The following is a 17,268-nucleotide window of genomic DNA, read 5'->3' as shown; positions in this document are numbered from 1 at the left end:
GGCAGATAAGGGATTTTCCAAAATTGTGCTAGTAAATGTGTCTAACAACATCTGAATCGCTCCCACTGCAATCACTTTTTTTTTTTCCTCCTTTTTTTTTCTCTAATTCTTCACTCTAAATTTCCTCATCCACAAATCTTTCATACTCGCTCCAATTAAATTGAGAAATTATCGCTTTCTTGGTCTGAATAGCTCTAGCTGCTGCTGGCTGTTTGTAAACAATGTGAGGATGTGAGGAGCCCTACAACCCGTGACGTCACACGCACATAGTCTGCTACTTCCTTTAAAGGCAAGGCTTTTTTATTAGCGAGCAAAAGTTGCGAACTTTATCGTGGATGTTCTCTACTGAATCCTTTCAGCAAAAATATGGCAATATCGCGAAATGATCAAGTATGACACATAGAATGGACCTGTTATCCCCGTTTAAATAAGAAAATCTCATTTCAGTAGGCCTTTAAGTCATAGAGAAGTGCAAAAATTATGACCAAAGTGTTAAATCTGTATTTTATTTGCACTTTAATTTTATTTACAGTTTATTAAAGAAACATATTGATATTATGTATTTATATTGAATTGATTTAAGCACTGTGTACTTAGATGTACATTTTGATTTTGTTTTTTATGAGTCCCTTTTTAGCAGTATATTTGATTACTATATACCATATTTTTCGGACTTTAAGTCTCAGTTTTTTTCATAGTTTGGCCGGTGGTGCGACTTATACTCAAGAGCAACTTATGTGTGAAATTATTAACACATAACCGTAAAATATAAAAAAAAATGATTTAGCTCATTCACGTAAGAGACTAGACATATAAGATTTCATCGGATTTAGCGATTAGGAGTGACAGATTGTTTGGTAAACTTATAGCATTTTCTATGTTATAGTTATTTGATTTTTATTGGTTTTAACCCTTCTGAAATTGTAATAATGTTTCCCCTTTAAGTATTTTCAGAATGGCTAAAAGAACTTAAAATAACCAATCTAAGGTACTTCGTTAAAATTGCACAGCAAGTCATTATCAAACAAGTTGCAGTATTTTCACAGGTTAGTGGTTGTGTTTAAAAACTATGTGTGTATGCATGTGCACATATATTACTGTACAATAAGTCACATACATTACAATACAGTATAACTTATTTTCCATTATGTCCACTATATTGGCTAAAAGGAGTGTTAAAGTGATCATAGGGTTGTTATTTCATGTCTAGAGGGTTCTAAGAATGCTAAAAAAAAAAATTTGAATGTCATAAACCATTTTGTTATGCAGTTTCGATTTATAAACAAGAATTCCTATTAACCGTGATCCACTTCACTGTACAATAAAAACTATAAACCCGAAGAAACACTTAATACTTCCTTGAAAGCACAGCACAACTCCGCAACTGTCACGGTTTTATTCTCGAAGGCCACTTTACTTGTGACATCCGGTATTGTTTTTGATGTCATGCTGAAGTTGAATAAGTAGCTAAAAATCTTACCTGAATCATTAAACTCTTTGCAGCGCGCCACTGCTCAGGTGTGATGTAGTTATCGAAACCATGAAAGCACTGCGCAAAAACAAGAGTCAAGCAAAGAATGAGTATTGATACTGCTGGAGCTGTTCTCTTTGCCCTTAATAAACAAAACATTGGAGAAGTTTGCACTCTTATTTACCAAAAACTAAGTAGTTTCGCCAGACTGAATCATTGATACTTCAGAGTGAAGAAAGTGGAAAAAAAAGGCCATTAGTAATTCACTCAACATGGCCACACTCTCGAAGGGTTTCTGCTGGTTTCATCACTACTCATTAACTATCTAAACCCCCAACTGCTGTCAGAACATATAGACATACACCTTACATACACCCACAAACACTAGATCAAAAATCACAAGACATGCTGCTGTCATGACAAAGCTCTCACAACCCCATCGGAGGACTAATCAATCACAAGGTTAATTTAGTTTTCATCCATTCACACTCCAGGAGAGTTTAAGAGTGTCCAATAATTCACTCGTTGATCAACGATCCACTCGACGTCCAGTGCACCGGTCGCCCGGGAGGGGGAGTTCCCCACATCTGCAGTGCCCCCCAAGGTTTCTCATTGTAGCACATTGGGTTGAGTTTTTCCTTGCCCTGATGTGGGATCTGAGCCGAGGATGTCGTTGTGGCTTGTGCGGCCCTTTGAGACACTCGTGATCATACTTACCAACCCTCCCGGATTTTTCGGGAGACTACTGAAATTCAGCGCCTCTCCCGAAAACCTCCCAGGACAAATTTTCTCCCGGAAATCTCCCGAAATCCATGCGCACCTGACTCGGCAATGTTGTGACCCTCTTAAACAGGACAATACTGCCATTTACTGTACATAGAATAGAATATAATGTACTTTATTTATCCCTGGGGGAAATTCAGCGCCACAGTTCGCTCACAATAAACAATGGTAATAATAAATAATATAATATATATAATATATTATATATATATAATATATAACATATGAATAATATAAATATATTCTACATATGTTCTACAATTAAGTGCAGTCAAAGAACATATGCATTAGGGAGTCTGTTCTGAAACCCACAGTAAAGAGATGTAACTTCATCACGTCGCCTGGTTATTGACTCCAACCCAATATATTACCCCGTCAACGAGCAAAATGAAGAAATACGCTTGCAGGTTCCAAAACGAATGGAAACAAGAATTTCAGTTCATCCAGGAGAGTTCGAAGAGGAAGGGGTATGTTGCCTGTAAATTTTGTAGAACAGACTTCTCCATTGAACACGGTGGCCGAAGGGATATACTCAGTCATGAACGGTCAGCGAAGCACAAAGCGTCCGCAGCGCAGCATCGTTCACAACCCAGTATTATGGGCCACCTCGCAAAATGGAGACCCGATGGTGTAACTTATGCTGAGACAAAGATGGCTATGCTGATAGCTGGAAGCAACATCCCGTTCTCATTTGCGGATGTCTACAACAAATCCGTGAAGGATATGTTCCCGGATTCGGAAATTGCTCGCCAGTACGCAAATGGCAGAACAAAGGTTACTCAAATAGTGAAAGGTAAGTGATGTCGTTTTTTTTTTTTGTAACCAGCAAGCACAGTACAGTTAGTAGAACAATTGTGTTTTTATTACTGTGTATTTGATAGGTGACGTCAGAAATTCAACTATTTCTTTTATTTCTTTATAATAAAATAAATATATATAGCTAGAATTCACTGAAAGTCAAGTATTTCATACATATACTGTATATATATATATTTATATATATATATATATATATATGAAATATATATGAAATACTCGAGTTGGTGAATTATACTCCTCCCCTCTTAACGATGCCCCCCCGCCCCAACCACGCCTCCGCCCTACCCCCGACCATGCCCCCCCACACCCCGAAATTGGAGGTCTCAAGGGTGGCAAGTATGCTCGTGATTTAGGGCTATATAAATAACCTTTGATGGATTGAAAAACTAACACGTTTTTGGACTGTGGGAGGAAGCCAGTAGGAACATGCAGGATCTACACAGAAAGGACAGTGCTGGCAGACAAATAATACATTGTTTTTGTAGTACAATCAGACAACTAAATAAAAATAAAAAACTTGTTATTAAGTGAATATTTGATGTTGTTGTAGAACAGTGAGTTTACCTGTGTTTCTCCCAGCACAAACATCTGCTGAGGGGTAGACATCTCCACACTGCCTCCAGGGGGCACTCTCTCACTGCCCCAAGAGAGCGAGCGCTGCATTGAAGTCTGCCGCCCAAGATTCGATGCTCTTGAGCTTCCGGTCACTCCTTGGTCCTGACTTCCGTGCCCATCAGCACTCTTAATAGCTGACGTGTTCCTCATGTTCCAGTTCTGGAGGAGACTCCTGGGAACATCGTAGCGCGGGCTCGAATTCTGGCACTCATCCCTTTGGGAGGCTTGAGAGCTGCACCTATTGGCACAAAATGGGCCGATGGCATTCTGCAGGAAGGGCGTGGCCTGACAAGGTGAGGGAGGAGGATTTGGGGGTGTAGGAGCAGGCAGACTGGTCATGGAGCCAAACTCCCCTCCCGCTACCTGAGGGGCCATGTCCAGACTTCCTGTATAGGAAGAGAAGCTCCCTGAGCTCCCGGTCGCTATTCCAATGCCGCTGTCTAACGAGCTCTGACGCCCGCTGTCCAGGAGACCACGAGGATGGGGCTGGGTGGAGGACGCAGCTCGGCATCCCATCACAGCAGCGTAGAGACGGTCATCTGAGCTGGTCAAGGGCCTCAGCGTGGAAGAGCTTGACGCAGTCTCACTGGAGTGGTGTAACTTCGCAAACGGCTCCACCCAGAAAGGAAGCCGGCTCCCGTAGCTTGTGTCCGATTGGCCTGAAGAGGAGCTGGAAATGCTGCTGCGGTCGTCCCCGGCAACAGATGTGCTGCAGCTGTAGGTGGAAGCTGAGGACAAAGTCATAAAAACCTGTTAAGTGATTTATTCATTGATAAAAATCTTGTTTCATATTCATCACGCAAGCTTTTAAATGATAAACGTAAGCATATATTACTCATAGAACGTTGTCACTTGACTGAGAGTATAAAAGTGTCGGGTTAATAAAACATAATTTGTGCTCTACCTCTTAAAGAGAACACAGGGCTATTGAGTTGAATTGTGGATCATATAATCATGTGGACAGAATGCAAATGTACCTGTGCTGCTTGCTAGGCTGCAAGTCGACAGCATGCTGAGTCTTTTCTCCAGGTCTGAAGTCTCCTGCTTGATCCGATCTTCTGTTGATGCTGGCTCAGTGCTGAGAGTCTCTGCTTTTCCATCGACACAGAAAAAAACATGACTTGTGAAATTGTGAACAATAAGGACAAACAAATTGTATTAAAGCGGTATAGCTCGGTTGGTGGAGTGGCCGTGCCAGCAACTTGAGGGTTGCAGGTTCGATTCCTGCTTCCGCCATCCTAGTCACTGCCGTTGTGTCCTTGGGCAAGACACTTTACCCACCTGCTCCTGGTGCCACCCACACTGGTTTAAATGTAACTTAGATATTGGGTTTCACTATGTAAAGTGCTTTGAGTCACTAGAGAAAAGCGCTATATAAATATAATTCACTTCACTTCACTTCACTAAAGCTACAGGGGGACGTTACATCAGTAAATTGTTAGCCATGTTACCTGAAAGACAAAAGCCACACAACAACCCATTTTATTTATAATGCGCAAAACCAACGTTGCTTACCCATTACTCGTTTTTGTCTATTTGGGATTCCAGTAATTCCCTAAAATTTGAAATCAAACCATAAAGGCATGGCGAAGATTTTTATTAAACAATCTCCTTTTGTTCAAAACTTGCTCCAAACGAGCTGTTGTGAATTAGAGGCTATAGACGTACTTCGCTTTAGTTACATCAGCCAATATCCCCATGTATGGTAGAGGTTTACCCGCTGAGCCTTGCGCAAGTCAGCCATTTTTATTCAGTTGAAGTCCGAAGTTGTAGTCAATAAGTTCCTTCTTTTTCCTCTATCCTCTCGTTGTTGAACACAATGGCTCGTACATGCACATGCATGCTAAAATATTCCGCTGCTTCTATTTCTAATAAAAAGTATGATATACAGTATAGGCCAAAATTTTGGACTCACCTTCTCATTCAATATGTTTTCTTTATTTTCATGACTATTTACATTGTAGATTGTCACTGAAGGCATAAAAACTGCAAAAAAAGGTGAAATAACTGAAAGCATGTTTTATATTTTAGTTTCTTCAAAGTAGCCACCCTTTGCTCTGATTACTGTTTTGCACACTCTTGGCATTCTCTCGATGAGCTTCAAGAGGTAGTCACCTGAATGGGTTTTGATGCCTTCACTGACAATCTACAATGTAAATAGTCATGAAAATTAAAAAAAGCATTTAAATGAGAAGGTGTGTCCAAACTTTTGGCCTGTACTGTACTTCCAACGTATATCCGTCAGTCAACTCAAAATGGAAGTGCTAAAAATTAAAACATGGCTAACGGGAAGAAGACACAGTCTATATGGAGGCCTGTAAAAATAGCCACCCACAAAATGGCGCATTCTGAAGAAACAGTCATAAAGTGGCTTGAAGATAGTCCGTAAAACAAAATGTATCCAAAACTTTGACCAAAGCACCATTATTACATGTTATTTCGGCCACAAGGAAGTGTTTTAAATGTAGAAAAAAAAATCATAACATGACCCCTTTAATTGTGGTGACGTAATGGTGGAATGTGTAACACATTTGCAAAAAGTAAATTAAAAAGTGGGTAAAAAACAGATCGTAATGTTTAAAACTAGGGCTGCACCATTAATGGATATCAAGGTTTAAAGTAGTCCGATTACGTTACCAAGAGGCTGAGGGTTTGGTTGTTTTTTATTCCGCCGTTACCAGTCTTTCAATGACAGACATGTTCACCAATCAGAATTGATGAGCTTGCGGCACTTTGTTTTTCGCTTCAAACAGGTAGAAAGACGACTCACGTGATGGCGTTAAACAAAAAGACAATATCCGACATAGTTAAAGTTAAAGTACCAATGATTGTCACACACACACTAGGTGTGGTGAGATTATCCTCTGCATTCGACCCATCACCCTCACCCCCTGGGAGGTGAGGGGAGCAGTGAGCAGCAGCGGTAGCCGCGGCCAGGAATCGCCTTGCAGCTGAGAAAAAAAAGAATGCACTTTACGATGTTCAATATTTTCTTAAGTTACATTTTTACTGACAGAAATTAAATTGAATTTCATTTTTTGGTTTGTTTATTTATTTAGAATAAAAAGCTATTTACCTTTCAATTACAGTACAATGATTGACAATTCTACAGTAACGAGAAATAAGTTAACATCTTTTTAAATGGTTACAGTACTTTAATTTTATGAATAAAATATAAAAATCACAAATCAAATTTTGAAGAGAAAAACCGCAAATGCTAGTAATTTTTTTTCTCAAAATCATACAGCCCTATTTAGAGCTACAAATTCAATGTTCTCTGCAGCAGACCAGCTGTGTTACAATGTGTTTATGACTGAGGGCAAACAGATAGCAGCAAATCGATTTGTGGCGGGGCAAATTTAAGGGTGGCAAGCTGCCATATTTATAATGAATATATGGAAAAAACTTATGTTATAAAAATAAACTTTAAGTGTCAGTAAGTGCTTCCTAACATATTGCAAAAAACAACACAAAGGAGAGTTAATTTTCATGTATAATTTTGAAAGCATCTTCACATTTTTGTATGTCAAATATTAGCATAATATTGTCCAATCATTATAGCTGAGATGTGCCTAAATAACCTCATGTCAGTCCACTAAACTAAATTCCAATCTAAAAAAAGACCAAAGGAAATATATCAAGTACCGATCTTGGTGCGTGTTGAGAGTATTTACTATGCTGGTCGTTCCAAGAGGCTTTTAAATCTAACAAGCCAGAAAGAAGTCTACAGTATCATCTTTTGTAACAGTAACAGATTGTAAATCACTGCTAACAAAAGATTGAATTCATGTTTTTACAAAATGGATATTTCTCATTATGAATAAAGTTAACCTGAGCATGTGCTTGCTCGTGTAGATTGCAGTAGGTCAGAGTGTTCAGTGTGTGCGTGTGCGTGTGCGTGTGTGTGTGTGTGTGTGTGTCTAAGTGACAACAACCCAATCCTTGGATGTGTGCCTGTGTTCTGCAACAGCTAATGCCTAACATGCCGAAGCCAAGTTTCTTCACAACAGTACGAAAGGTGTCAGCTAACATCCTTCCTAACATTGCTAGTCTATGCTAATTATAACAGCAATGAATGCCGTGAGGCCCCCGCGGTAGACGTCTTTTATTTTTTACTTAAGTTCGGGTAGTAAAATGTGAAAACCGCTCACACTGGTAGACAGGTTGAAAAGTACACCACATACTGTATCTGGTACACCTACAGTACATAATCTGATGAAATATAATGCAATAATAAAATATATATGATAATATATAACATGCATAAAATGTTTTGCCTTCATAATAATGCACAAACTTATTGAAGTTGTCAGAGCAATAACAACCCATAACCATGTTTTTATTGTTGGTGCAATATCCTGCTTTTATACCTAATTTAGCCATATGAAATGGGCAAAACATTAGCATTATTTATGTTGGCAAAGCATAAAAGATTTAAATAAATAACAAATATAACAGAAAATAATATTAATGAAAGCTTCAAGCAGCGCTGAACAGACCCTCGCCCACCTTGTGCACTAGGGGTAGGGTACCTTTGGCTCGCGAGCCAAATGTGTGTCTTGATGACTGCATCTCTGGCTCGCAGATTAATTTTAGTGCCTTTAAACATTCTCATGTATTTTGATTAATCTATCCATTCTTTACTGCTTGAGTTAAGGCCAAGTAAGCGTGTTGTGAGGTCATGAAGTTAACTCCTTAAACCATGTTATGTACAGTGGGGCAAAAAAGTATTTAGTCAACCACCAATTGTGCAAGTTGTCCCACTTAAAATGATGACAGAGGTCTGTAATTTTCATCATAGGTACACTTCAACTGTGAGAGACAGAATGTGAAAAAAATATCCAGGAATTCACATTGGAAGGAGGTTTTGGCTCAAAATCTCACGATACATGGCCCCATTTATTCTTTCTTTCACACGGATCAATCGTCCTGTCCCCTTAGCGGAAAAACAGCCCCAAAGCATGATGTTTCCACCCCCATGCTTCACAGTAGGTATGGTGTTCTTGGGATGCAACTCAGTATTCTTCTTCCTCCAAACACGACGAGTTGAGTTTATACCAAAATGGATACATGGATGATACAGCAGAGGATTGGGACAATGTCATGTGGTCAGATGAAACCAAAATATAACTTTTACTGAGTTGCATCCCAAGAACACCACACCTACTGTGAAGCATGGGGGTGGAAACATCATGCTTTGGGGCTGTTTTTCTGCTAAGGGGACAGGTCGATTGATCCGTGTTAAGGAAAGAATGAATGGGGCCATGTATCGTGAGATTTTGAGCCAAAACCTCCTTCCATCAGTGAGAGCTTTAAATGGTTGACCAAATACTTATTTTCCACCATAATTTACAAATAAATTCTTTAAAATTCCTACAATGTGAATTCCTGGATTTTTATCACATTCTGTCTCTCACAGTTGAAGTGTACCTATGATGAAAATGACAGACCTCTGTCATCATTTGAAGTGGGAGAACTTGCACAATCGGTGGCTGACTAAATACTTTTTGCCCCACTGTATATTGAATAAATAGTTTATAGTAGTGTATCCAGATAGGAAATTTTTCACTTCCGATACAATGCCAATATTGGAACCTTGGCCCATACTGATATTAATCTAAAACGATATCAATACAAATCATAGTACATATTTAAGGCTTGATTAAGTGAACTTTATAGTCAGCTGTCTTTAAATTGAAGTAGAGTAATAACTTGTTTTTAACAGCCACCTTGGTTTAACAATAATTCATTAGGTTAAACTTGGAAAAATATAATGATCCACAAACGTTTGTTACTGGATACTTTCTAATACGTTTCTGCCTAGGTGACTTTGTATATGTAATTAATATGCAACTACAAATATTCAATACTTGTTTTTATTGACAAATGCCACGTTTTAGAGCGCAATATTCTTAAATTAAGGACACTTATTTCATATTTGTGTGCTAGTTAGCTGTTGTGTAGCTGCTGGTTTCTTGTAGCCTATAGCCTACCATGTTGACCTTTTGTAAATGACCTCACTAAAATACAAGAAAAGGTCAAACGTATGTCCTTATTAGAGAACATTTTTACGGTTAACTTACTGTCAAACTTTGCACAATTAAACGCACTGACGGACTGCTTGTTTGCTGATCAGCCTCCGCTTGGGATGGTTTCCTGCTGGCTCCGCTGTGAACGGGACTCTCGCTGCTGTGTTGGATCCGCTTTGGACTGGACTCTCGCGACTGTGTTGGATCCATTATGGATTGATCTTTCACAGTATCATGTTCTCATATGTTCTCATAGTCATCAGTATCATCAGTATCACAGTATCATGTTCTCATAGTCATCATTGTCACCGACGTCCCACTGGGTCATTATCGTCACCGGTGTCCCACTGGGTGTGAGTTTTCCTTGCCCTTATGTGGGCCTACCGAGGATGTCGTAGTGGTTTGTGCAGCCCTTTGAGACACTAGTGATTTAGGGCTATATAAGTAAACATTGATTGATTGATTGATTGATTAAAGCTTATATCAGAGATTTCATATTCAAGCGAATATCAGACACCCCAAATATTTACATGAACAATAAACTGGATCAAGGCCAGAATTGTAAAATACTTGATAAGTTGCAATGCTTCAACTGTGAGAAGCTTTTTAATAGCCCGATGGTGATGGTGCAGGAGGTCTCTTCCGGTGGTTGTTCACACATATTTGCCACAATGGAACAAGCATGTCTGTTTCTATAAAAAGGTGATGTCAGATCTTAATTTTACATTCTGGTCACTTCTCAGCTGTCACTACTCCCCCTGTCACCCTGTCACAGTGTCTTAGAAATGCATGTGAACTTTGCAGCACACAACAATCTCACACAAGTCACACGCAAAGGCTTGACCTAGTAATCAAAAGTTGACCCTTTAGGACTTTAAGTATGTGGTGTTTCCGTTGCATGGCACCCGAAACAAATGCAAACACTTAACAGGCAGTAACCGATGGTTCGTGTGCATGTGAGCGCTCACCTGGCAGGGAAGGCCGCAGCCCATGTGGGACCTTGCTGGGGGTGATGCCACCAACGACACAGTCAAACAGATAACTGATCTGCTCCCCGTCTGAGCAGGACAAGAAGAAAACTCCAGCCCCTGCAGTAAACAAGAACAACACAACACAGAGAAAATGTAAAATCAAAGTATGGTACAAGGCCAAGGAAAGGCCAAACAATTTTCAATTTGCTTCAGAGTGTAGTTCTCTCAGCGGGTAGCAAAGGTTACAAAGCCGACCTTATTCTTCCATCAGGCCCTAACGAAGGAGAAGATACACCAGTGCAGCAAGAGAAAAAGGCATAACCGATTGAAATCCCACATCATGAAAATGTTTAATGTTAAAAGTATCATCTTTGGTCTAAAAATACAAAAATATATATATGAAATGAGCTGAATGACAATTCTGATTACAGTTTCACATATAAGTGGATGTATTTAAGTTGTATATTGTTTGTGTTTATTTTAATTTTTTTATAAAAGGCTGTAATGACAAAGTAGAGGAGGGATTTTTATTCATATTGATACTGTTGATATTATTATCATTTGTTTGACTACTCTGGAATGTTTTGTGTCATGTTTGTGTGTCCTCTCAATAACTCTGTTGACTGCTATTCTGAATGTTGTTGGTTTGGAATTGGAATTTTATTATTGTGTATTATTTTGTTGGATTGATTAAAAATAAAAAAAATAAAAAAACTCTATTGTGTTAGGATTTTTAAAAAGTCCCCTGAGCTCAGTTTATATAAAATATTATCAATCAAAGTATATTTATATAGCCTTTAGGCACAAGTGTCTCAAAAGGGCTGCACATGCCACAACGACATCCTTGGCTCAGATCCCACATAAGGGCAAGAAAAAACTCAACTTAATGGGATAGAATAGGATCCAATATTAATTGTTATTCATCAATGATTGACTCATCAGCTGGAAGAGAAAGTAAATTCAGTGTAGGCACATAAATGTGTTAATAGGGCAGTCAAAATGAAGGTAACTCATGTGATTAATCACTGAAAAAAGGACACAGATTAGTCACAAAAATTATTTTGAGAGGAGAATAAGGTTAGCTAAAAGGTGGTGGGTTGTTATATGGTCAGTGATCAGGTCAATGCATAGGTCAGTGCAAAGCTGAGAGGGGAGACTCCATTTGGTGTGCTCACCGGCAAATAAACCCTGACTGGACTTTAGATAAGACAGATACTATGTTTTGAAAAAATAAATGTTGTATATTTAAGTAAAACAGTGGTTCTCAAAATGTTTTCACCAAATACCACATCAGAAAACACTTGGCACTTCAAGCACCACCAAAATGGCCAACATTAAAATAGAGTAACAAAGTAGGCCTTAGTATATAAGAAAAGCTCGGCTGAGGTCTTATTTAACAAGTATGTTTAATACTTTGGTCATTTTTACAGTGCACACAGTTTGCATATAGGAAAATAAAACATTATTTTAATGAAGTGATTCTTTGGCGTACCACAAGATATAGCCAGCATACCACAGTTTGACAATCACTGAAATAAAACAGTTAAAAAATGTTCCTGTACGATGAAATTCTGACAAAAAAAAAGTTTGTACCCAAATATTGGGGTAAGTTGATTCAAATTATGCAGGAGTGTAATAAGCAGTAATTAATTATGATTCATCCAAATTTAAAAGTTTGCATAATCTAATTTAAAATCTTAATCATTTAAAGATAACTATTTTTACATTACATTTTATGATTTATTTGTATTGTAAATAAAAATACATGTATTTATTTGTAATGTATTTATTTGTATTGAAAATACCCACTACGTTTCTCATTTTTCTAAATCAAATAAGATACAACCTCCATCAAAACATGTTTAAAAAAGCAATATAAGAAAGATAATTATGGGCGGTTGTGATTGACAAAAACAGGTATTATAAGGAACTTGTTCATTATCATAGATGAAGTTGGAAGTGGTGCAGCACTCCTTTGACAAAACATAATTTCATGGAGACAAATAAGGTGGCCAAGACATTCGGATGAAAGGCAAAATAGTGCTGCAATATTTTTCAGAGATATTCAAATTAAATGTAGAGAGAAATGTCACATCAACTTCTCAGCTCAGGAGAACAGCAAGAAAGAGTCAGACCAAGGACAAACTGTATGCCAATCAACTTACACCACATTGCAAACATATTAAAGACATGATGCAACTACATCAGAGGTCACCAACACGGTGCCCACGGGCACCAGGTAGCCCGTAAGGACCAGATGAGTCGCCCGCTGGCCTGTTCTAAAAATAGCTCAAATAGCAGCACTTACCAGTGAGCTGCCTCTATTTTATTACATATTATGTATTTATCTACAAGCTGGTCTCGCTTTGCTCGACATTTTTAATTCTAAGAGAGACAAAACTCAAAAAGAAGTTGAAAATCCAAGAAAATATTTTAAAGACTTGGTCTTCACTTGTTTAAATAAATTCATTTATTTTTTTACTTTGCTTCTTATAACTTTCAGAAAGACAATTTCAGAGAAAAAATACAATCTTAAAAATGATTTTAGGATTTTTAAAGACATATACCTTTTTACCTTTTAAATTCCTTCCTCTTTTTTCCTGACAATTTAAATCAATGTTCAAGTATTTTCTTTTTTATTATCATTGTAAAGAAAAATCAATACATTTTAATTTAATTCTTCATTTTAGCTTCTGTTTTTTCGACGAAAAATATTTGTGAAATATTTCTTCAAACTTATTATGATTAAAATTTAAAAAAAATATTCTGGCAAATCTAGAAAATCTGTAGAATCAAATTTTAATCTTATTTCAAAGTCTTTTGAAATTTATTTTAAATTTTTCTTCTCGAAAACTAGAAGAAATAATACTTTGTCTTTGTTAGAAATATAGCTTGGTCCAATTTGTTATATATTCTAACAAAGTGCAGATTGGATTTTACCCTATTTAAAACATGTCATCAAAATTCTAAAATTAATCTTAATCAAGAAAAATTACTAATTATGTTCCAAAAAAACATTTTTTTCATTTTTTCAAAAAGATTCGAATTAGCTAGTTTTCTCTTCTTTTTTCGGTTGAATTTTTAATTTTAAAGAGTTGAAATTGAAGATAAACTATGTTTCAAAATTTAATTTTCATTTTTTTTTCTTGTTTTCTCCTCTTTTAAACCAAAGTGTTGTTTTCATCATTTATTTTCGACAAAAAACTTTTTTTTTTAGGAAAAAAATGTACGACGGAATGACAGACAGAAATACCCATTTTTTATATATGTAGATTTATTTATTAAAGGTAAATTGAGCAAATCAGCTATTTCTGACAATTTATTTAAGTGTGTATCAAACTGGTAGCCCTTCGCATTAATCAGTACCCAAGAAGTGGCTCTTGGTTTCAAAAAGGTTGGTGACCCCTGAACTACATAAACCTGCCCCAAATAATTTAATACATTTCATATTAAAACACATGTTCACCTATTGGCCACTCTTATTTGTAAAGTATTCACAGCAATTAATTATTTTTTTACATTTTGTCATTTTGACCACCCGAAAAAAATTTTTGTTTTAGAATTTTTTGGGGAAAAAAATAAAATCACATGTACATCAGTATCTACAGCTTTTGCTCAATACTTCGTTGATGCACCTTTAGCAGCAATTACAGCTTCAAGACTTTTAAACAAGCTCGGCAGACCTATCTTTGGGCAGTTTTGCCCATTCCTTTTTCAGCAATCCTCAAACTATATCAGGTTGGATGAGAAACATCAGTGCGCAGCCATATTCAGATCTCCCCAGAGATGGTTAATCAGATTCAAGTCTGGATTCTTGCTGGGCCACTCAAAGACATTTACAAAGTTGTCCTGAAGTCATTCCTTTGACTCTCGCCGTACTGCAACCCATTCACATCCACACCATTGCACTCCATTCCACACCTGCCCCAGCTGTTTACAACTCAGCATAGTCCACAACTTCCTAAGAAACCCCTCTCAGTCAGCCCCCCAAAACCCACCAGCCCAGTTCACCGCACTCGCCAACACCCACCCAACACCCCATCAGTCTGGATCAAGTGACGAGGGAGTTGGGAAGGACCAAGGTCAGAAAGGCTACAGGCCCAGCTGGCATCAGTTCCGGGCTACTTAGGGAATGTGGGGACCAGTTAACAGTTGCGGTCCACATGTTTAAACTGAACCTCAGCCTGCAAAAAGTCCCTACACTCTGGAAGACCTCAGGTGTGGTTCCGATCCCTAAAACACCTTACCCCAAGGAGCCAAACCAATTCAGACCTGTTGTCCTGACCTCCCACCTAATTAAGACAATGGAGCAGATAATCATCAGCCACCTATGCACGCAAACAGTGTCAGCAATGGACCCCTGGCAGTTTTCTTACTGTCTAGGCATCAGGGTGGATGATGCCATCATCTACTTTCTGCATCGGGCCCTCACTCACCGGCAGCCCGCAGGATTTGTGGTGAAAGTCATGTTCTTTGACTTCTCCAATACTTTCAACACCATCTTGCCGGCACTGCTGCAGGTGAAACTGGAAAAAGCGGGACTATAACCTGGCTGAATGGATTATTAATTACCTCATTGACAGGCCCCATTGGGGTACGCGAGGCTGTGTGACTGTTCTTCAGTAGTTTGCTGCACAGGGGCTTCACAAGGGACGGTGCTTTCACCTTACCTGTTCACGCCCTATACCTCAATCTTCAAGCAAGTTCGAAGCCGTCGTTTGCTGGGGTGGGGGCAGTAAAGTCAGAGACAGGAACAGACTTAATAAACTGATTAAGAGAGCTGACACTGTCCTAGGTAGCCCACTAGACAGCATTGAGGAGGTGGATGACACAAGAACCTTTGTGGATAGAAAAGGACTCAATTCACGCAAATAAAAAAGGCCCAAAGAATTAAGTTAACCAGCCCTGCAAGGTGTCCCTTATTATTTTTTTTAGGGAGTTGGCAACCCTATCCACAACTGCCACAACACATTCATTTATCATCATTCAAATATTACAATTATGATATATTTAATTCATATGTCAAATGACACCAAAATAGCCAAAGGTAACATAACTACAAATTTAACCAATGTAATGTCTCCAGAGGGCGCTTAAAGTCAGCTGACACATCATCTTAAACAGTGTGATGTGGGTTACACTAAAATTGCTATTGCGACAGAACAGTAGTTTATTTCATTAAAAAAATTGCAGCTAATTTTTATACTTATCAAACTTAATTTGCGGGCCCCGCCGCATTAAACCTTTTCGCGGGCCGGGCCGTAAGTTTGACACCCTGCATTAGACCAAAAAATTTTGTTTTTCATAGTCTGAGAGTCTATCGGGTGCATTTTGGCAAACTTTTACAAACGAATAGCTTCCGTCTGGCCACTATACCATTCAGGCCTGATTGGCCTGATTGTAATGCTGTAACCCTGACAGAATAACCATCGGGTTCTTGGTCACCTCCCTGACTAGGGCGCTTCTCCCCCGATCCCTCAGTTTAGACAGCTGGCCAGCTCTAGGAAGAAACCTGGTGGTTCCTAACTTTTTTCATTTCCGAATGATGGAGGCCACTTTGCTCATTGGGACCTTCAACCTAGCGTCTATTTTTCCGTACCCTTCCCCAGATGTGTGCCTCGAGACAATCCTGTCTCAGAGGTCGACAAACTATATCTTACACTATACCAGGGGTCACCAACCTTTTTGAAACCAAGAGCTACTTTCTGGGTACTGATTAATGAGAAGGGCTACCAGTTTGATACACATTTAAATAAATTGCCAGAAATAGACAATTTGCTCAATTAACCTTTAATAAATAAATCTATGCATATATATATTAAAAAAAAGGGTATTTCTGTCTGTCATTCCGTTGTACATTTTTTTTCCTTTAATGTAAGGTTTTTTGTAGAGAATAATGATGAAAAAAACACTTAATTGAACGGTTTAAAAGAGGAGAAAACAGGAAAAAAATGAAAAATAAATTTTGAAAAATAGTTTATCTTCAATTTCGACTCTTTAAAATTCAAAATTCAACCGAAAAAAAGAGGAGAAAACTAGCTAATTCGAATCTTTTTGAAAAATATTAAAAAAATAATTTATGGAACATCATTAGCAATTTTTCCTGATTAAGATTTATTTTAAAATTTTGATGACATGTTTTAAATAGGTTAAAATCCAATCTGCATTTTGTTAGAATATATAACCAATTGGATCAAGCTATATTTCTAACAAAGACAAATCATGATTTCTTCAAAATTTTCCAGAACAAAAATGTTAAAAGAAATTCAAAAGACTTTAAAATAAGATTTCAATTTGATTCTAAACATTTTTTCTAGATTTGACAGAATATTTTTGGGGAATTTTAATCATAATAAGTTTGAAGAAATATTTCACAAATATTCTTCGTCTGAAAAACAGAAGCTAAAATGAAGAATAAATTAAAATATATTTATTATTCTTTACAATAAAAAAAATAAATTTACTTGAACATTGAAATAAATTGTCAGGAAAGAAGAGGAAGGAATTTAAAAGGTAAAAAGGTATATGTGTTTAAAAATCCTGAAAGTTATAAGAAGCAAAGTAAAAAAAAAATATGAAT

The 17,268-nt window shown here is 37.6% G+C and overlaps 1 protein-coding gene across 5 annotated transcripts in view; it reads right to left on the bottom strand.

Annotated features, from left to right (window-relative positions):
* dok7b (docking protein 7b) overlaps nt 1–17,268 on the bottom strand; it is a 48,232-nt gene that overhangs the window by 13,581 nt on the left and 17,383 nt on the right. For 4 of the 5 annotated variants that reach the window (XM_061881367.1, XM_061881363.1, XM_061881365.1 and 1 more), the window contains 4 exons: nt 10,686–10,805; nt 4,666–4,779; nt 3,638–4,416; nt 1,481–1,549 (listed from right to left, as the gene is read on the bottom strand). In XM_061881367.1, the coding sequence (XP_061737351.1) occupies nt 1,481–1,549; nt 3,638–4,416; nt 4,666–4,779; nt 10,686–10,805 (1,082 nt within the window). The remainder of the gene's footprint in view (nt 1–1,480; nt 1,550–3,637; nt 4,417–4,665; nt 4,780–10,685; nt 10,806–17,268) is intronic. The other variant, XM_061881364.1, reaches the window with a different exon arrangement.

This window comes from Nerophis ophidion, linkage group LG20 (assembly GCF_033978795.1).
Source record: "Nerophis ophidion isolate RoL-2023_Sa linkage group LG20, RoL_Noph_v1.0, whole genome shotgun sequence".
NCBI classification, from domain to species: Eukaryota; Metazoa; Chordata; class Actinopteri; order Syngnathiformes; family Syngnathidae; genus Nerophis; species Nerophis ophidion.
The sequence above is the reverse complement of the archived record's forward strand: the minus strand, read 5'-3'. Positions and strand labels throughout refer to the sequence as shown.